Here is a 22,022-nt window from a genome sequence, read left to right as displayed (position 1 = left end):
TAATCACGGCACAAATTTCATGCTAAGCAAATTCTTTTGCTTAGCAGCTCTATGAAATTGGGCCCTGGATGGGATGAAACAGGGTTAACCCCTTTACAGCCCATAAGGATGTATGTAGGCAAGGGTATCATCCACTAGGTGCTTGGCTGTCAGAGTGGAATGCACTATCATGTACGGTAAAGAGCCTACATGTAAGTACATTGTAGCTCAAGTGCACAAGTGTCATGACCAGGATGTGAACCCACACTCTCATGGCTCTGCTTACTGTAAGCAAAGATCACTGCTTTCGGAAGCAGGGAATTCCAGGCTTACGTCAAACGTATTTAACGGGTAAGCAGCGAATTTTGGCTTGTGTGCACTCCACGTAACTAGGCATTCTAGGTTCACACAGCTAGAGCAGAATGGCGATCGTAAGCACAGAATTCTGTGGTAGGCAGAGCCATGAAATTGGGGCCTGAGCTTGGGTCCGTTGAACTAGACCGCTCATCCACAATGCACAACAGTTTTAACAAATTAAGATTAGTTCATGTGGTAGAATTTCATATTACATGTACATGTACGTACCATTGCTCTGGCTGTGTGCTATGAGTACATTAACCATGGATGGGTAGTCTACACTGGACGGACTCTGTTTGATTTCCTTCATGAAGTGGTCCAAACAGAACTCACACCTGGGGTATAAAGTCAAATATACATTAGAGAAAAAACAAGAGTCATTAAAGGGACATATTGCCTTAGATCGGGCGAGTTGGTCTATGAAACGCATCCGAAACCGTTTGTTATTAAATGCATACATTTATGGTTAGAAAGATGTTTTAAAAGTAGAATAAAATGATCAACATGCCTTGAAATTGTGTGGTTTCCATTTACTTTTCAGACTACTTGTAACACAGTCGGCCATCTTGTGGAGTCAAACATTTGACTTCACAAATTGGTGTGCCGTTTGCATAAGGAAAACCATGCAATTTCAAGGCATATTTGTGTGGATTCTACTTTAAAACATCTTTCTGACCATATAATTATATGTAAAACGATTACAAACGCTTTTCATAGACCAACTCGCCCGATCCGAGGCAACATGTCCCTATGAAAAAGTCATGCCAACAGCTTTTGTGCCACGAACTGCATCTCTTTGGAACTCGTTGTTCAGTGCATGTTTCCTACATCCCTACAATCTAGACTGCTTTAAAGACACTGGACACTATTCACACTGGACAGTCTTCTCACGTGGTGAACCTCAACATATGCATAAAATTAAAAAAACTGTGAACATTTGAGCTCAATTGGTCGTCGAAGTTGTGAGATAACAATGAAAGAAAAAAAAACCTTGTCACACGAAGTTGTGTGCTTTCGAATGCTTGATTTTGAGACCTTGAAATTTAAATCTGAGGTCTTGAAGTCAAATTCGTGGAAAATTACTTCTTTCTCAAAAACTACGTTACTTCAGGGATCCGTTTCTCACAATGTCTTACTATCAACAGCTCCCCATTACTCGATACCAAGTAAGGTTTTATGCTGGTAATTATTTTAGGTATTAACCAATAGTGTCCACTGCCTTTAAGAGGAATATCAATTCCTACCTTCAGCTCCGATTGAAGTTTGGTATGTGGAAATTTAAGGATCTACAGATGGAGGTGACATGATTGGACATGGACATATTTTTGACCCCGTGAGGGCGCTCTCAATAGTAGTTGTATCACTTCTGGGGGTATAACGCGATTGGTCCTGCACAGTTTTAATTTTTGTTGGGCCGTGATTTTAAGTTGCCTTAAAGGTGGATTATAACGGCTCCTTTAAAGGTCGTATCGTCTGTGATGGATTAGATATCTATGGTGGTAAATGTGTTGCAGTCTTTAATGCCTGTTTTGGGTATGAATGAATGGACCCCACGACAGCGGTACATGTTTGAGAGCGCCCTCAGGCGGTAAAAAAAACGGCACACCAGTGACTCTAATTCTTGTCTTACATTTTTCTGATTTCTTTGTTTGTGTCTCCAAGGATGTGGAACATTCCATCGAGTATCTCAGGGAGGTAGATCAACAGGTTGATATCTGGCACTGAGTTGAGTGTAGTTATCTGAGGAGAAAAACAAAATAGAAAAATTCAGTTTCCAACTGTACACCTTTAAGAGTTTGGAAAAATATATGATGAAAGCGTGGTAACAACTAAGGTAACTGTGCAATCGCTGAGCATTATCAAATTACACCTATGTACTGTGTAGATGAGTATTGTGCAATCGGAAATTGCACAATTCTCAAGCAAGCTTTAAAGACTCTGGACACTATTGGTAATTGTCAAAGACCAGTCTTCTCACTTGCTGTATCTCAACATAGGCACAAAATAACAAACCTGTGAAAATTTCAGCTAAAACGGTCGTCAAAGGTTGCGAGATATTAAAGACAGAAAAAACACCCTTGTCACACAAAGTTGTGTGCTTTCAGATGCTTGTTTCGAGACCACAAATTCTAAATCTGAGGTCTCGAAATCAAATTCGGGGATATTACTTTTACTTGAAAACTACGTCACTTCAGAGGGAGCCGTTTCTCAACAATGTTTTATACTATCAACCTCTCCCCATTACTCATAATCAAGTAAGGTTTTATGATAATAATTATTTTGATTAATTACCAATAGTGTCCACTGCCTTTAAAGCCATTGGACACCTTACATGGAAAACAGTATTTTCCAAGGTCCACACTGCGTGTATAACAACTTCTATATAAAATAACAAACCTGTGACAATTTAGGCTCAATCGGTCATCGGAGTCGGGAGAAAAAACCGGGAAAACCCACCCTTGTTTCCGCATGTTTCGCCGTGTCATGACACGTGTTTAAAATAAATTTGTAATTCTAGATATCGAGAATTTATAATTGTTTTAATGTTTTCTCAAAAAGTGTGAAGCATTTCATGGAATAATATTTCAAGAGAAGTCTTTCACCGTTACCTTCTGTAAACCCTGAAAGTTATTAGTAAATCTGTGAGCTTTTATTTTTTGTTCTGTTCCGAAAGTGTCCAATGGCTTTAAGGGAAGGTGTAGGTATGGTGATCACTTTTATAAACACTTATTTTATTGGTTAGTTGTACAGCAGCTTTCGATAGTATAAAGACACTTTCAGAAACATTTCACTTCAAAGTAACATGGTAATGTAAAAAGATATAAATTTTGATGCCCCAAAGTTTGAAATTGAGAAGTGTTACCGACAGCAACGTTTCTCAGATTGAAAATTCCAATAGACCGATCAACTAAGCTCCGCCCCATTGCGTATTGACCAATCACAACGCAACGAAGGTCCGACAAATAAGGTCCGACATGCGTGCGCGTTTCTTGGCGAGTGCGGCAGAGTTGTGCAGAAAGGCATTGGAGAGCCCCACGTGTTCTTGCTCACACGTGCGTCGTGGGCGGAGCCCACTGGATTGGTCTATTCCAGATTACTCTTCCAGCGTGGACAAAACTATATGTACAACATTTTTGACACTGACAGTACGATATAAAATGAATTTCTTCAAGAATAATCTGGTACTTACCCATGAAAGGATGAATTGTCTGACAAAGGAGTTAGTGACGTAGATTCTCTCCCTCAGTAAAGGCACAAAAGCTACCAGATCAAACTTAGGGCTTTCTGTCACAATGTCCTTATAAAAGAAGGAAGGAAATATTGATAATAGTTATAAAGCTATAGGATGCGTGACGCACACGCGATTGCGCGTCTGCTTAGTGCACAACTCTATGGCTTTGCCAACCAACAGGGTCTGTACGCATGCGTGAATGTGATTAGCATATTTCATGGGAAGGGTCCATTGCCTTAGAAGTCAGTGATGGTAGATTTTGATAATGTTTCTCTCTTTTTAAAATGTCCATGTATCTGAGCCATACAATATAATTGATTCTACAGTTGATTTGAAGATGGTTAATTTGCTCTTTTTGTTGAGGCCTGATTTCCATACAGCATTCATTTTGTTGCAAGCCCACCATGCCATGCCTATTCTTTTGGTAATTTCCCCTTTGCTGTCTCTCACAAGGGCACCAAGGTACTTGTACATGTATGTAGTTGTCAACTTCGTTTAGTTGCACACTGCTACTTGTTTTCATGTCAATTTTGTCATTAGTGTTGATGCTGATTGTTAGATATTTGGTTTTTGATTCATTTTAGTCTTACGTCCACACTTCCGGCATGCCTTTCAATATTTCTCAGTAGCTCTCGGCCATTGCGCTGATCGTCACTGCATAGGCAAAATATCATCCGCGAAATCCAGATTACAATTAAAGGACTTCTTTAGGGTATCTGGAGCTTCTTCTTTGGTTGAGTGTAAAACCTAGTCGCTCTGCATCTGTGGTTGACTTCCTCATTATGCAATCCATTACAATAATGAACTAACCCATTTAAAACTAAATTTTGGTAATAAATTCTTGTGTTTTTAAAATGTAATGTTTTTTGTTTTTTTTAATGAGTATGGATTTTGAATGTTTTTAGTGCACACAGGGAAAACTATTTTCACTTTTTACTTCAAGTAAACTGTGATGAAATAAATAACTTGAATTTTATTGAGTTGAATGCATAATTTCCTCCACACATTTTCAAAAACCTTGATGAGCTGATATCACATGACAGTACCCAGGAAAAAAATCCCATTGATAAAAATCAATGGGATTTTTTAATCCCATTCATATGGTATCCCATTGAAATTTGAATGGGAATAATGGGATTCAATGGGATTAATGTGGAATTTGGGACATTTCAATGGGATCCAATGGGATCCACATGGGATTCCATTGAACACAATTGAATCCCATTGAATCCTATTAAAACAATGGGATCCCATTGAATCCCATTCAAAATATCAATGGGACTCAATGGGATTCAATGGGAATTTTTTCCTGGTTTAATTAACCACAGCTTCCTCATGTGGATAAGGGAAGGTACACGTTAAGTAATTGTCAAAGACCAGTCTTCTCACTTGGTGTATCACAACATAAGCATAAAATATAAAGCCTGTGAAAATTTGAGCTAAATTGGTCATCGAAGTTGCGAGAAAACAATGAGAGAGAAAAACCCTCTTTTCTCACAATGTTTATACTATCAAAAGCTATCAAGTGCTCATTACCAAGTCAATTTTTAAGTTAATATTTGCTTTGAGTAATTACCAAATGTGTACCTTCCCTTTAACACTGCTGTACACTTACCTTCATTAGCCTATCCAGAAGCTCTGAACCATTCTTCACATTAATATCCGGATCAGCTGCAAGCTGTATGCGAAAAAAAAACAAGCGACAAATTCAGGCATCAGCATAAACACTCCTACCACGTATCATGATTTAAAAGTAGCGTCATAGATTTTTTTTCTTCACCCTTATTAATGCTTAATGTATGAATCAGCATTACCGTTACAATGACTAAAAACAATCTTTGCCCCTGCCTTTAACATTGATGCTTCCCGGTTATAACACGAGTGCACCCTCTTTACTATACTTTTTAGGCGAGTGATGGGGAGAGGTTGATGGTATAAAACATTGTGAGAAACAGCTCCCTCTGAAGTGACGTAGTTTTCGAAAAAGAAGTAATTTCCACGAATTTGATTTCAAGACCTCAGATTTAGAACGTGAGGTCTCAAAATCAACCATCTAAACGCACACAACTTCGAGTGACAAGGGTGTTTTTTCTTTCATTCTTAAGCGGAATCCTTTCTTATAAGTGTCTGTGGAATCGGCGGGATTGTTGGACGTCTTATATGTGGAGTCCTGACTCAAAAGGCCTCGTCTTACGCCATCTACCAGGTGTCCATGTTCGTTAGTGGATGTGCCGTCTTGCTGGTGCAATTTGGTACGATCTGGATTTACATTTCTGCATCAATGGTTGGGATAACATACGGAATACAGTACACAATCTGGCGAGTCATGATGCTGGAGATAGTTGGAGTGGATAACATGGGGTCTGCCATTGGAATCTACTCATTCATTGGGCTTCCTTTTACAGTCACAATGCCCATTTTATCAGGTACCGTTCCTATGTATCAATGGATATTTGATTTGAAACATGAATGCATAATAACCTGTTAGAATAACCTTTAGATAAAAGTAAACTTGCGGGTACTGTAATAATTATCTTATGGGGGAGTTTTGGCTCTGAAAAGAGCCGGTTTGATCTTAACGTTTCAATGTTTTGAACAGATGCTCATCTCTCTGAAGAAGAGAAGAGTATATACATGTATGTATACTGATCAAAACGTCATGACCAAACCGGCTCTTTTCAGAGCCAACACTCCCCCAACAATGGATGTACATGTACCTCCACCATGCAAAGTGTCAAACATCACTTATGAATGCATTCTGTGTTTCACAATTAATATTTGGACTATCCAAATTTCACAAGCTACACTATGTACATATGTAACACAATATTATACAAATTTCATATCAAATTTTGAAGACAAACAAAATCATTGTGACTGATTGGCTTTGTGCTTCGGCTGCGGTCAACTCAAGTTCCATTGAAGTAAAAGCTCTGTGAGCTATAAATGCATGTCCGCTTTTCTTCTTAAAATCCTTTTTCAGTTGACAACTGTAATTCGAACCAAGAATAAACTTACGCAGAGCGAGGGAGCAAAACAGCGCACTGCCCATGGTAGCGAGAATAAACTTACACAAAGCTAGCGAGCGGTATGGCGCGGTGCTCATGATAGTGAGGCTGGGAAATAATAAATGTGAAGGTCTTGGAACCAAGACTACATAGTGGCTTCCAATTAAAGGACACATCTTAAGAGCAAAATCCAAAGTCCAGGTTTAGGAAAAGCTTCAAGAAACAAATGACACTCTTGAGCTAACGTTTCTCTTCCTGTTCCGAGTTATAGCATTTAGCTCGAAAGTTCACCTCTAATTGTTGGTTTATACCATAGAGTTATATATAAGAACTAGAGGGCCCACGAGTGATGCTTCGTGCACAAACGCCACGGGACCGCAAGATGACAAGCGCGTCATTCTGCACGCGCGTTGAGTATGAAATACACGTTTGAGGTTTTTTTTATTGAACGCTCACGCGATGCTGTTTGTTCAACTTACAAAATGGCCGCACAAACACACGCTGTGAGATAGCTGTTTTGTCAACTTAGAAAATGGCCGCCTGCTCGCATACCGGGGCGCGTATATAGGCCAGTGCGCGCTCTAGTTCTTATATAAATAACTCCATGGTTTATACATAAAATAGATGTTAAATTTGCATTGGGAATATAGAAAATTAGATTTGATTTGTTTTTGCCTATATATATACACACCGATGTGTGCTTATCCGGGTTCTGTGAAAAACATACAGGCGTTACTCAGGTTTTATACATGTACATGTAACAAAAGGATTTCTGGACATGACATAATACAATATTCATTGATACGTGCTTTTTCTTTTTACACAGGTGCCCTCTACGATACAACTGAGAGCTACCCTACTCTGTTCTACATATTTGCAGGGTTCTATTTCCTTGGATTTGCGGCCATGTTTCTCTGGCGCCAGTTTTGAAAAGGATTGAACCCGGCGTTTCAAGAAAGAGGACATAAAATAATGTATAAATAATATTTAAAAGCAACTTATGTTGATGACAGCAGCTTCATGTCAAGTTTTATTAATAATAATAATAATCATAATTATATTGAAGTCTCATATAGCGCACGTATCTACCAAAAAGGTACTCAAGGCGCTGAGATATACAAACTTTCAGAAAGATAGGTTATTAAAGCCATTGGACCCTTTCGGTACAGAAAAAAAAAAAAAAGTTCACAGATTTACAAATAATTTACAGGGTTTACAGGAGGTAATGGTGAAAGACTTCTCTTGAAATATTAGTCCATGAAATAGTTTACTTTTTGAGAAAACAGTAAAACAATATAAATTCTCGTTAGCGAGAATTACGGATTTATTTTAAACACATGTCATGACACGGCGAAACGCGCGGAAACAAGAGTGGGTTTTCCCGTTATTTTCTCCCGACTCCGATGACCGATTGAGCCTAAATTTTCACAGGTTTGTTGTTTTATATATAAGTTGTGATACACGAAGTGTGGGACTTGGACAAAACTGTTTACCGAAAGTGTATAATGGCTTTAAAGTGATGAATTCTGAGACCCAGTTATGTAGCGCCTTACAAGGGTTTACAAGGTGCTACAGCGCATTCAGCAGCCATAGCCAGGAACACCAGGGCAAACCCCTTCTCTTATTGATAAGTGCACTGGGTTCTTTTACATGCATTACTAAACACATGGGACCAACGGCTTTACGTCCCATCCAAAGGACAGAGCAATGGTTAAGTGTCTTACTTTTTTTTAAAGGACAAAAGTGTCACGACGGGGGGACTTATAAATTTATTCACAGAATTTGTTCCTGGCGTGTTGCACACTCTGACCAAACGGATTTTGGGGTGAGGAAATCAAGTTCAAAACTCTTCCTAGAATTATTTTATCTGAATTATTTTAGCCTCGGAACGTCAGACCATTAACTTTTTTTTTTTTTTTTTTTTTTGGTGCCCCAATTGGGTCGTCTCAAAATAGAAATAATCCAATGTCAGACCTTCCTATTTATGTTATCTGTTTTCACATTAAAGTGAGTATTGGTTAATGGTGATTTGATAAGAACATTTGAAAAAAAATATAAACAATACATGTATGCCTGCATTGCTGAATAAAGAAATAACTGATGAATGAATTGGTAATTGCCTCACATTATATCAAGTCTTTTTCTTTTTGATAGCAGAGGGGTGCCCTGATTCTAAAGTTATCACACACGCGTGAGTGGTATACGGAAACGTAGCGGGTCTGCGTCCCGATCCAAAACTGCTGAAACGCCAGTTTACATATTGGACATGGTAGTATCTTTTTTTTCTTCATTATTTCCACGAGCGGGCATGTTTATAACAAAGTTATCTTCAAGCAAATTTTACGCAATACGCCACTTTTGAATTAAAATTAATTTTTTTTATCAGCTGTACGTTTTGCAATAATACTATTTACTAGCTTGGCCTGGCGGTTGTTTTGACAATATTGCGCGTGTTTTTAAGTACATGCTCGGGGTGTCAGACGAGAGGACGGAGTCTAATGCAAAGCTTGCGCCATTTGTTATTTGAACAAGCAATACATGGGTATGACATAATACAGTTTAGAAATTACCTTTTTCTTCAAAGGGACTTCAACTTCAGAGGGAGTCGTTTCTGACAATGTTTCATGATATCAACAGCTCTCCATTGCTTGTTACCAGGTAAGTTTTTATTCTGACTATTATTTTAAGTAATAACCAGTGCCTTTAAAGGCAGTGGACACTATTGGTAATTGTCAAAGAAGTAGCCTACACAGTTGGTGTATCTCAACATGTATGCATAAAATAACAAACGTGTGAAAATTTGAGCTCAATCGGTCATCAAACTTGCGAGATAATAATGAAAGAAAAAAACAACACTTGTCACACGAAGTTGTGTGCGTTTAGATGGTTGATTTCGAGACCTCAAGTTCTAAATCCGAGGTCTCAAAATTAAATTCCTACTTCTTTCTTGAAAACTATGCCACTTCAGAGGGAGCCGTTTCTCACAATGTTTTGTACCATCAACCTCTCCCCATTTACTTGTCACAAAGAAAGGTTTTATGCTAATAATTATTTTGAGTAATTACCAACAGTGTCCACTGCCTTTAAAGCCATCTGTTTCACAATCGGACCTTTATGCTCCCAACCTACAGTTCTTCCGCTTTTCCGTTGTTAGCTTTGAGCATATAAATATAGAGAGAGCATATTTATTTCTACTCAGTTATTTCTCTCCATTTTGTAGGGAGGTTACCTCTGGCTCTGGCCGAGTTCCCAGTATTGTTTACTTGGGAGGGATAATGTACAGAGTTCTCTGTGAGTATTGCTTTGTATTTGAATAATCTACTTACATTGTCTGACATATGTACTACATGTATGTACAGTATGAGAGAAATGTTGTCATTTTTTGTACGGCTTGTTGAATTGGGGCTATGTAACCTTGTATTACATAACATGTACATAACATGGCTAATCATGCTAGTTGTTCACCTTTGCTCGTTACATATTATGTAAGTAGTCACCAGTCTGATGGCTACAATGTTGATTTAGGGAAGGTACATGTTTGGTAATTACTCAATGGTAACAAGCATTGGAGAGCTGTTGATAGTATAAAACATTGTGGGAAACGACTGCCCTACATGCAAGTAAGAACATTGGTCTTTGACAAATTACCAAACATGCATTACATGTACAGTGCCTTTAAACTGTAAATAACATATTAATGTGTACTGCTATTTTCTTGTTAAGAATACTAATTATACCATACATGTATTCTATACATGTAGTTGCAGACATAAATAATTTTGTTTATTTGAAAGAATTGTTGTTCAGATTTTGATTTTGTATTGATTTTGTATTGTCGATTCAGAGGGCATGCGCAAAGACAAAGTAAATAACAAGTGATTTTGTGGTAAATATGTAGTAAAACTAAAGTTGTACACTAAAGTTAAAGGCAGTGGACACTGTTGGTCTATAATTACTCAAAATAATTATTATCATTTATAAAAACCTTTCTTGCGGATTACGAGTAAAGGGGAGAGGTTGATAGTATAAAACATTGTGAGAAACAGCTCCCTCTGAATTGACGTAGTTTTTGTGAAAGAAGTAATTTTCCACGAATTTGATTTCGAGACCTCAGATTTAGAATTTGAGGTCTCGAAATCATGCATCTGAAACAACTTGTGATGTGTGACCATGGTGCGACAAGATTTTTCTTTCTTTCTTTAACATGTTTAATATCTCACAACTTTGACGACCGATTGAGCTCAAATTTTCACAGGTTTGTTATTTTGTGCATGTTGAGATACATGTACACCAAGTGAGGAGACGAGTCTTTGACAAGTACCAATAGTGTCCAGTGTCTTCAAAATACAGAAAATACCGAAGTACTGCAGTTAAAGGCAGTGGACACTTTTGGTAATTTACTTAAAATAATTATCAGCATAAAACCTTACTTGGTAACGAGTAATGGGGAGAGGTTGATAGTATAAAACATTATGAGAAACGGCTCCATCTGAAGTAATTTTCCATGAATTTGAGGTCTCGAAATCAAGCATCTGAAAGCACACAACTTCGTGTGAGAAGGGTGTTTTTTCTTTCTTAATTATCTTGCAACTTTGACAACCAATTGAACTCAAATTTTCACAGGTTTGTTATTTTGTGCATATGTTGAGATACACCAAGTGAGAAGACTGTTACCAATATAGTCCAGTGTCTTTAATTTAAAGTAAAAATTCACTGGCACTAACGCCAGCGTGTTTGATGGGATAACTTTCAGTGATTCACTATTTTGAGAAGGCTGCTGCAGACAAAAAAATCTGCATCATGCTTAGCTACAAAATTTATACTTGAAGTCAATGAGAACATATACATCCTACATAGTTCAATTATAAAAACACAGGCTGAATCTCAATGCCTTACATAGGCCTAAATGGTTGTAAGGTTGCAATTTGAAATGAACGTTACAGAATTGGTAAGAAACAAAAATCGTGAAGATCACAGATTTACATAAAACTTACACGGTCTAATGATGATGATAGTAGTAGAAAACATCCCTTGAAGTATTTCTGTCTGAAACTTCATATTTGATGAGAAATAAATAATCTTATTTCGCATTTGGAGTTTATTGCTCAGGGAGTGTTTTATTCGTGTTTGTTTTTGGCATCGATGCAATGCAAAATTTGTAATCGGTTTGTCAACGTTCTCTCGTGACCCAGATAGCCGATCGATCTTGAACTTCTACAGGTTTATCATGGTGGATTACATACATGTTAAAAGTGCTTACACTGCCAGCAATTTTTTTTGCTAGCAAATCCAACTATGTAATGTTCCTTTAAATTTATAAGCTTGACTGAGGGGACCGAAAAGACCATCAATTTTCAGAATTTGTAGATTCCTGTGAGATTTATTTGACATCTTGTCAAAATAAATCATTGGTACATAGACCCTAAACAATAAAAAACATAATATATAGGATTTGAGATATAACATAATACTCAATTAATACAAAGCTCAGAATTTTGAAGCTGTGGGTTCTCCAAAAGTGTGACTGACAGGACGTGACTGACTGGACATATTTAATGTATGTCTAATTTGTATCCTTTACATGTATGTCTAATTTGTATCCTTTTGCACACAGTGGTAGTTTAAAATATCATTTTACTTGTAATTCGTTTTTCACAAAAAATGGTGTAGTGGCTAATTCCAAACAGGAGTTACTCAGCAATGCGATAGGCCTACACCCCAAAGCTTAGACACATACCAAGTTACTGCTGCTGATGTGTTCTTTCCAGCCATGCATATATAACTCAATTCTTGAAATTGCCTACATCTGACTCATTTTCACGGAGCGGGTCACATTTTATAGTTGTTCAAAGTTTAGTTTTTGTTTTTCTGGCTAACAATAATGAACGATGATCAAATAGCATACAAAAATGAATTCTAACATTATTTGAGTAATTTCTTTTAAATTTATACCATGAAACAAGTTATTGTTTAAATAACAATCCTTAAAATACTTTCTTGTGAGTTCTTAAATTGAAATGGCATGTTAAATTGGTCGTTATGTATGTTGCATTTAGTTATGATTGGTCATAATGTGTAAGGTCGATGTATTGATACATCGGTGTATACATTTTAGTTTAAATAAATATCCTTAAAATATTTCCTTGCGAGTTCTTAAATTTGAATGGCATGCTAAAATTTGTAATACTTTATGTTTCATTTAGTTGTGATTGGTCAAAATTAATTAAGGGCGATGTACATGTATTTATACATCGGTGTATTAATAATTGTGATACCAAAAATCCAAAATGTGATATGGCACCGTGATAAGCTGGGGTTTTTTTTCCTGTGCATTTTCATGAAATATTCCACTTAAATGTACACCATTTGTCCAAAGAAAAATCCTATAACCCTAAAAAAGAAACTTGGCTGAATAAAAAAAACAGGAAATGTAAGCCGTGACTAACTGTTGATTTTATGGTCCAATGTATGTATGTTACCAAATACTGGGCCTCTCTTACACTTATTGCCTATGTGAAGAGGTGTACATTGCATGCACCTACTTGTCTTCATGACCTCTGTAATCCGAAATAATCACATTTTCAAGTGTTAGTGGATCTGAATACAATGAATCCACCTATAAATAAAAGTTGTTTGTCACATGTTACATCTGGAATAGATGTGGCTGTACAAACTGACTAATATTTGACTCAAATGTTGCGGGAAAAAATGATGACAGGCTGGAAATCCAGGTGATTGATGGGACAAAATGTGAGTGACTGGAAACATTATTTTGTTTTTTTTAGTTGGTCCATTCTTTGCGCTTCTCATTTCTTCCACACAGAAAATTCAGTGTTTTAATCAAGCTCAAATTTTCACAGGTTTGACATTTTATGCATACTATGTTGAGGCACCAAGTGAGAAGACAGGTCTTTGAGAATAGACCGATCCATTACGCCCCGCCTCCGGACCAGTTGACCAATCACAGCCGCGAAACCCTATCACCGTTAGTGCACAGATCACCAAACGGTTCAAATGGTGATCAGATTTCGCGGTTGTGATTGGTCAATGATAATTGGGCCTCGCTTAATGGATCGGTGTATGACCAATACATGTAGTGTCCAGTGTACCTGTGTGGGCAGAGATGGTTCTTGTGATTGGTCTAGCCATGTAGCGCATATAATTGTCGCACAGGCTGTATACTCCCCAGGGAGCTGAGATGGTTTAAGGAATGATTTAAGGCCCAGTGAACAGGGGTAATAATGTCGGAAGCGCTTTGAGACACCCCGTGAAAAAGCGCTATATAAAAACCGTGTATTATTATTATCATTATTATTAAGGTAGCATCACCAACAAGTACAAATTTGTATTCTGGGTGTCATCAAGGTACACCAAAAGAGCACCAATATAAGAGAGCTCTTGGAGTTTCAGTGTGTACACACCAATCTTTTTCAAATGACCACACTAAAACTATAACAACTTGGCATCAGTTTGACCCGTGAGTTGGCTGAGAGATTGACCCATCATAAGTCCGAAAGCAGAGTTATTTTTCATGCAGCCTCATGCAAATACATAATAATATTATGAACTACAAATGATAACATTATTGTCTAAAATCTTTCTAGCTGCTGTTCACCACTCAAAGTCAGTTGGTCTAATAACTGCCCATTGTGGTGATTACAAGTGATGGGCCCTCTTGTGAGGGAATGTGGCCATTGGGGTTTTGCCGTTGTGTTCGCCTCGTTCACTATCCATCTTCTAGTCATGTTTGCGTCAACACGCTGCGCTGGAGTACTGTTCTTAAGCTTCCAGAATGAGTTTCAGAGTACAACTGCGCAGACAGGCGCCATCTTTAGTATCATGTATTCCTCATCATACATTGGAGGTAAGAATACCCAGGTCAAAATTCCAGTTGAACCTACATGTAGTTAAACTGGGTTTAACTTAAACTAGTTGAAAATCAGTTGATAAACTAGTTAAACACAGTTAAAAACAGTTGGTTTAATATGGAAAATGGACAGAAACCAACTAGTTTAAAATCTAAACCAAGTTCAACACAGTTAAACCTAGTCCAAACCAGTTGGTTAATATGGAAAATGGTTGAGTTTGGTCACTATCCAGTTGAACCAGTTGACCCAAGTTAACTGGGTTCAACTGGAATTTTGACTTGGGTTACCATTGAGCAAGTTCGAGTGCGCACAGTTTTAGTCGAATATACTAACCAGCACACATGAGAGTGGCACCCACTTGAACGACTCATTTAGAAGCCTAGTTCATCAGTACCGTGATACTCAACACTCCATTGCCTTCTGCGTTTTCGCTATGGAACAGGGTATCTCAGGGGTGTTTTTGGCGGTCGTAATCGGTAACTGTTTAAGTAATTGACCAGTGCTTATAACCAATGGGCTACTCAACCGAACCAGTTACCAGGTTACACATGTACAGGTTTTGACCGCCAAACATGCCAAAACGCACCCCAGGAAGCAACAATGCTCATGAGGCTGGCTCCAAAATGACCGACCAGCCTGGGTTCAAATCAAAATTCCTTTAAATGATTATTCAGGAGTTTATATTTCAGTGTATTAGTCTACACCCTGGCGAATATTTAGGGAATAACAGTGCGAGACCATGCGGTGACTCTTTTAACTAATGATCTGTTCAGCGCCTTCACTAGCAGACTGGGGTCAAAGGAGGCAAATGATTGGACGATAGCTGTTCCTTGTGCATTAAAACGTGTAAAATCAGTTCTTAGTGCAGATTTTAATCTGGGGTACATGTACATGTATGATAAACTTCAATTGTCTGGGGGGGTTTCATCACAAATTCAGAGGACAACATTATTGAGTTGTGCTTTACTGATGGTTTATTTTTGATTTGTTCAGATATGATGGGTGCTGTGCTAGGAAACCACATGGGCTATCGCTCTACGGCTATACTTGGAGGTATACTGAACACTGCAGGGATGATCGGTGGCAGCTTCACAACAAGAATCTATCAGATGTACTTTACAAATGCTCTGGCAGGTAAGATTATTGGTATTGTCAATTATTATTACTCCATGTAATACTTTGGGGAAATAGCTAGCAGTTTACACGCAAGACTCTCTCTTAAAGGAATGCGTTAAAAACATAAAAATTGCCTCCAAGTGTGCATCAACGATAAAAACAAAACATTTAAAAAAGTATTTTTTATATTTTTATATTGTATAAACATACAGGTATAAAAATATGAAACAAGAATATTTACAACCATCCATAAAATTACAAGGGAGATGACAAAAAACATAAAAATCACAAACGAGGAACCAATATAATAAAAAACTTAAGTACAAAGAAGGCCTACAAAAATGTTCAACGATGTCAGCAAACCAGGAAAAACAGAAAGAGAACAAAAGCAGGGGATTATCTTTTGAATTTGAAGTTGAACTGACCGCAAACAATTAGGCAAGTTGTCCAATGACCAGTGCTGCCAATGACTCAAGGCCAAATCCTATCCTGTGCCATCACCAGACAACTTTTGGCATGCTCTGCATTCCCCCCCCCCCCCCCCCCATTATGCCACATGTACTATTTAAAGCCATTGGACACTTTCAGTAAACAGTATTGTCCAAAGGCCCACACTTCGTGTATCACCACTTATATATAAAATAACAAACCAGTGAAAATTTAGGCTCAATCGGTCATCGGAGTCGGGAGAAAATAACAGAAGAACCCTACCTTGTTTTCGCACGTTTCGCCGTGTCATGACATGTGTTTACTATAAATCCGTAATTCTCGTAGTCGAGAATTGATAATTGTTTTAATGTTTTCTCAAGAAGTTAAGCATTTCATGTAATAATAGTTCAAGAGAAGTCTTTTACCATAATTACCTTCTGTAAACCCTGTAAGGTATTTGTAAATAATAATAATAATAATAATAAACAGCATTTATAAGGCGCATAATGAACAAAAGATTCCTCTATGCGCCTAACAATAAAAACTCAAATCTGTGAACTTTTTTTTTTTTTCTGTTCCGAAAGTGTATAATGGCTTTAAACCTACATTTTTAATTTACTTCAAAATCAGAATGAAAGGTTACATATTCTGACCAAATTACCCATTTCTTTCCGGGTACCAAGTACATGAATAGGCTGGTGTTGAACAGTTTGTGATGAGAGTTCAAGTGGCGTGTCATGGCCTAGCGGTTAAGTTCATTGTGTTTCTGATCAAGGCCAAATTTCATAGAGATGCTTAGCACAAAAATTTTGCTTAGCATGAAATTTCTTCCTTGATAAAAACAGGATGTATGGTGTAACAACAGGATAGATGCGTTGTATGTGTAACAAATGAACAACGCCAAGAAACATGAAAGGGTGGGATGAGAAAGCTAGCTGCATCAAGATGCAACAATGGAAATGTAAAGAACCTGGTGTTATTATTATTATAAATATTAAGTATTCTGTTTTCTCGTCTTTCATTATGTAGGCATTGGTGCTGGAATCACCTTAATGCCGGCAATTGTTATGGTCGCTAAGTACTTCAAGACGTACTACCCCTTGGCATGTGGAATCTCATCATCTGGAGTAGACATTGGAATGTTGGTGTTCGGTCCATTGATGCAGTTGTTGCTCGATACTTATGGATGGAGGGGAACAATGCTCGTAACTGGAGCAATTGTGGGTCATCTCCTTGCAGCTGGGGCGCTTTTTCGCCCAGTGCGGTTGTCGCCTTCCAAGACTTGCAACAAGAAAGACACAGATGTTGAACACAGCGGGGAAGACAAAGAAATGCTGCAGGATAGTCGGGAGGAGAATCAGGAATCAACACAGAGTGAAGATCATGGCATCAATGAAGTGATGACCCAGAGGCAACCACAAAGTAACGATGCAACAAACATCACTTTGAAGTCACAACGTCAGAAGAGGAATCTATTCTCCGCAGTTGCCAATTTACTTCGGTTTTATCTTCTCCGCGATTCTTATCGCCTCTCAATGATAATCTTTACTCAAGTCGTAGCTTACCGCATCGCTTTTAACTGTTTTATCATGTTCTTAGTCCCCTCTGCCACTACGTCTGGTATTTCAGAGCAGGATGCGTCCTTTCTTATAAGTGTCTGTGGAATCGGCGGGATTGTTGGACGTCTTATTTGTGGAGTCCTGACTCAAAAGGCCTCGTCTTACGCCATCTACCAGGTGTCCATGTTCGTTAGTGGGTGTGCCGTCTTGCTGGTGCAGTTTGGTACAATCTGGATTTACATTTCTGCATCCATGATTGGGATAACATACGGTATACAGTACACAATCTGGCGAGTCATGATGCTGGAGATAGTTGGAGTGGATAACATGGGGTCTGCCATTGGAATCTACTCATGCATTGGGCTTCCATTTTCACTCACAATGCCCATTTTATCAGGTACCGTGCCCTTGTATCAATGGATATTCAATTTTAAACATGAATTCATAACATGTAAAAAAAAAAATTATAAACTTGTGGGTACATGTACATGTACAACCATGTTATAATTTTTTTATGGGGGAGTGTTGGCTCTGAAAAGAGCCGGTTGGATCTTGATGTTTGTACGGTATGCTCATCTTCCAGAAGACGCGCAGAGAATACATATTTAAAAACGTCAAGACCAAACAGGCTTTTTTTCAGAGCCAACACTCCCCCCAAAAGAATTATTACATGGTTGTAGCCGCAAGTTTAATGTCACATAGTTTATTCTTATCCTCCACACCATGCAAAGCTTCAAACATCACTTATGAATGCATGGTGCTTCTTAATTAATATTTTGACTAGATCCAAGTTCTACAAGCTAACACAATAGCTAATACAACCGTCGTATCAAATTTTGAAGACAAACAAAATCGTTGTGACTGATTGGCTTTGTGCTTCAGCTGCAGCCTGAATTCAACTCCCATTGAAGTTCTAGGCTCTGTTAGCTATTAAATGTCCACAATCAAAAGTGGCTTACATTGTGTACATAGTCTTGATCTAAGACATCACTATCCCATGAATACTCTTAGCGTAAAGTAATGTAACGTGATAACCCGAATAACAGAGGGCGCGCTTTTCTTCTTGAATTCATTTCAGTTGACACTGTAAATTGAACCAAGATTGACTTATGAATGCAAAGCTAGATGGAGCACGTTCCCATGGTAGCAAGATAACCTTACGCAAAGCTAGCAAGCGATTTAGCGCGCTGCCCATGGTAGCGAGGCTGGGAAATAATCAATGCGAAGGTCATTGGAACCGAGACTAGTGGCTTTGAATTGAAGGACAAATCCTACATGTATGAGCCAAATCCAAGGTCCGCAGTCGAGGTATAGGAAAAGCTATAGGAAACAAATGACATTCTTGAGCTAACATTCTCTTGAGTCACATGTACATAGCATTAAGACCTACATATACATGTAGCTGGAAAGTTCAGCTCAAATTGTTTGGTTTACAGCAAAAGAATTCATGTACTGGTGTTGGTTTTGCATGATGAATAATTATCTCCACACTCCGTGCGTGGAGACCACTGACATGCAGTGATTGGTCAACAACTCTCCAGCATTGAATGGGGCAGGGGGTTTGTACGCTATTGCATGTATGCATTGCATTGCATTGCGTTGTCCACATTCTCCCATGCAGGGGACATGACTTCCCATAATGGTAATAAAACGAGGCCCACACTCTCCCCGAGCAGGGAGTCTAGTTTATTTCGTTCGAAACTGTACATGAAATGTATTCATTGATGCTATTTTCTTTTTACTCCACAGGTGCCATCTACGATACAACTGAGAGATACTCCACTATGTTCTACATATTTGCAGGGTTCTATTTTCTTGGATTTGCGGCCATGTTTCTGGCGCCAGTTTTGAAAAGGATTGAACCCGGCATTTTTAAGAAAGAGGACATAAAATAATGTCAAAAACAATAATAATATTGGAATGGTTTGAAAACAACTCTACATGTCGCTGACAATAGCTACAGTCTTATTATTATCATATATTTAGGCCTATATGATAATAATAATAATTATAATAAAAATAATAATAAGACTAATAAAGTGTGCCTTATAATACATATGAACCATAGAGTGTCGCGGCTGAGTGGTTAAGAGCATCGAATTCAAGTTCTGGTGCTAATTCACCGGAGTGTGGGTTCGAATCTCGGTCGTGACACTTGTGTCCTTGAGCAAAATACTTTACTATAATTGCTTCTGTTCACCCAGGGGTATAAATGGGTACCTGCGAGGGTAGAGGTTGATACTGTGAATGAAAAGCTTTCGGAGCGCCACGGCAGCTCGGGGCTGTATACTCCCTAACGGGAGCTGAGAAAGATTAAAGGGATGTAGGGGACTAATGTAAAGCGCATTGATACGGTTTAGTGTGAAATGCGCTATATAAGAATTTGTTGTTATAATTATGTACCTTATAATGTACATTACACATACCATGTACACGTGGGCAATTCCCCTAACTCATGCTACACTTTCATGACTTTATGGTGTCCTTTTCGATACTTCAGGCTCCAATTATTTAACATATTTGATTTGAATCTTAATGTTTTTGTATTTTGAAGGCCAACATCCAAGGCTAAATCCTCATAGTAATTTGACAAGACAAAAAAAAAAACTGTTGTATGCATGTGATCAGCTCTGAATATCGGTAACTCGTGCTACGAGCAGAGGACATGCTACAAAATTACTTATTTTTATTTCGTGCTACACTACATGTATATCCAAAGTATCTGAAGGTAAGCGATGAAAAGAAAAGTGGAGGGCGGTGGTTAAAATTTGATGAATATTGCATGTAAACCATATTTCATGGATATAAAATGAAGTGACTTTAATTGAAAACTGGTTATGCTGAAAACAGTTGGCCCATTTGTAAAATATCTATATCTTAAAAAGTTTTCCAACTGAAAATTACATTCTGAACAAATAAAAATTGTTGTTAACCAAACTTAAAAAATAGTGTTGAAGTTCATCGTGGCATAAGTTTAGAATAATATGAAAGTGTAAAGAAACATGTCGGCACAATTTGATTTTTGCGAGTCGTGTCCACTATAGGACGGGGTCCATTGCGTTTTGTACAACCGGGGAGGAAAATGGCACCCGAGGCGAAGCCGAGGGTGCCATTTTGCCTCGGGGGTGTACAAAATCGTGGACCCCAGTCACAGAGGCAACAATTGTTTTGTTATACCTTGGTAACATGATTATTCCTCTTCTCGAAGTTCTGTTGTCATCCTCAAACATTATTACATAGTTTAAAACAATTTTTCACTATTCCCTCGAACCCCCGGTTGTTGCGTACTAAGCGCTGGAAATCGACCAACGGTAATGTACACCGGTGAACATGACTCAGCCATGGTACATGCGTATTTGTTGCACTGCACGTGATTGGTTCTAGACCAATCAAACTTCACAGTTTGTTAGGGAGGTATAACAATTTGGCTTGGAAATGCCCATGTACACAGGTACACAGAATTGAGTATCATGGTACATCAGTTCAATTGATGTATGATGTATGAGGATACTTGCTTTTATAACGGGGTAACGTTTTTTTATCCTGATAAAGGTCTTGCTTAAATTCAACAAGTACAAAACACTGCTGCTCGCCTCATCTCAAGCTTGCCTCATTCTCACCATATTACAGTTAATTAAATAGCATAATTGGTTCCCAGATAAGTTTCATACAATTTTTAAATTATTATTATTTTTTTTTTTTTTTTGGGGGGGGGGTGTTTCTTATTTTTCTTCACGTCGATGAAGCTTGCATTAAGTTGAAACTTTGCATGCAGGTAGACAATAACCAGTAGATGATGCACAAGTTGTTGTGTCATGATGACATCATCAGTTGTTGAATATACTATCAAAGTTTATTATTTCTAAAAATCATATCTCAAGAAGTACACAGTTCATACCTTATCGGAAAGGTGTTGAAAAGAGCTTCAAACGCTCCACTGGCATGACCCCACTTTGACCTTGTCCGCTTCAAATCAGACGTTGAAAATTAATAAATTCATGAGGACTACGCAATCCGCCATTAGTTGTGCATAAAGATTGTACATGTGCAACACGTGTAGTGTCACGCTCCAGTGCTTATCCTTACAGCGCCCTACATGTAGCTTCGTGTTTAGTCTCCGTTTTAGGCGTTTTCAAAATACATTTCCCCTTCCAATTAGTTAGTCTCGTCTACAGCCGTCAGTATTTGAAAGGTTCATATTTCCTCAACCAAATAAGCTATTTTGACAATCTATATAACATTGGGCTTTATGTATTTTACTAAAATGGATATGTTGGTGACCTTCTCTTGACCTTTTGACCTGTCTAAACTGGTAGTTGATTAATGGCTTTTACAATGTATATCACACATCGAGAAAACATTTTTGTTTGATTTTATTTGAATTTTGACGAGCTATTAACAACACTCTCTTTGAATTGAATTAAACACTGGTCCAATAATAGCCGAACTACAAGTGTTTGTTTCTGCAAACACT

General features: G+C 38.0%; 2 protein-coding genes across 3 annotated transcripts in view; one reads left to right on the top strand and one right to left on the bottom strand.

Annotated features, from left to right (window-relative positions):
- Positions 1–22,022, bottom strand: part of LOC139935067 (protein VAC14 homolog) — a 38,967-nt gene that overhangs the window by 13,520 nt on the left and 3,425 nt on the right. Inside the window, exons 4-7 of the mRNA XM_071929524.1 lie at positions 5,184–5,246; positions 3,527–3,634; positions 1,967–2,076; positions 565–671 (exon numbers count right to left, since the gene is read on the bottom strand). Of these exons, the coding sequence (XP_071785625.1) occupies positions 565–671; positions 1,967–2,076; positions 3,527–3,634; positions 5,184–5,246 (388 nt within the window). The remainder of the gene's footprint in view (positions 1–564; positions 672–1,966; positions 2,077–3,526; positions 3,635–5,183; positions 5,247–22,022) is intronic.
- On the top strand, positions 9,777–20,419 carry LOC139934961 (monocarboxylate transporter 12-like). Of its 2 annotated transcripts, none has more exons than XM_071929394.1 (5): positions 9,777–9,867; positions 14,181–14,440; positions 15,438–15,578; positions 17,019–17,945; positions 19,298–20,419. In XM_071929394.1, exons 2-5 carry the CDS (start codon positions 14,242–14,244, stop codon positions 19,441–19,443), a joined length of 1,413 nt encoding a protein of 470 aa, XP_071785495.1. In that variant the 5' UTR covers positions 9,777–9,867; positions 14,181–14,241; the 3' UTR covers positions 19,444–20,419. The 2 variants fall into 2 exon arrangements, with proteins under 2 accessions (XP_071785495.1, XP_071785494.1); XM_071929393.1 differs by lacking the exon at positions 9,777–9,867 and adding an exon at positions 13,223–13,326.

Source organism: Asterias amurensis, chromosome 3, assembly GCF_032118995.1.
Source record: "Asterias amurensis chromosome 3, ASM3211899v1".
In the NCBI taxonomy this organism is placed as follows: Eukaryota; Metazoa; Echinodermata; class Asteroidea; order Forcipulatida; family Asteriidae; genus Asterias; species Asterias amurensis.
This window is presented reverse-complemented; position numbering and strand designations above follow the sequence as displayed.

Excerpts from the sequence above, each read along its gene's own strand:
- LOC139934961 (XM_071929394.1), top strand. The coding sequence starts at position 14,242 with ATGGGCCCTCTTGTGAGGGAATGTGGCCATTGGGGTTTTGCCGTTGTG. Across the intron at positions 14,441-15,437 it reads TTCCTCATCATACATTGGAG|ATATGATGGGTGCTGTGCTA; the intron begins GTAAGAATACCC and ends TGATTTGTTCAG. Across the intron at positions 17,946-19,297 it reads CACAATGCCCATTTTATCAG|GTGCCATCTACGATACAACT; the intron begins GTACCGTGCCCT and ends TTTACTCCACAG.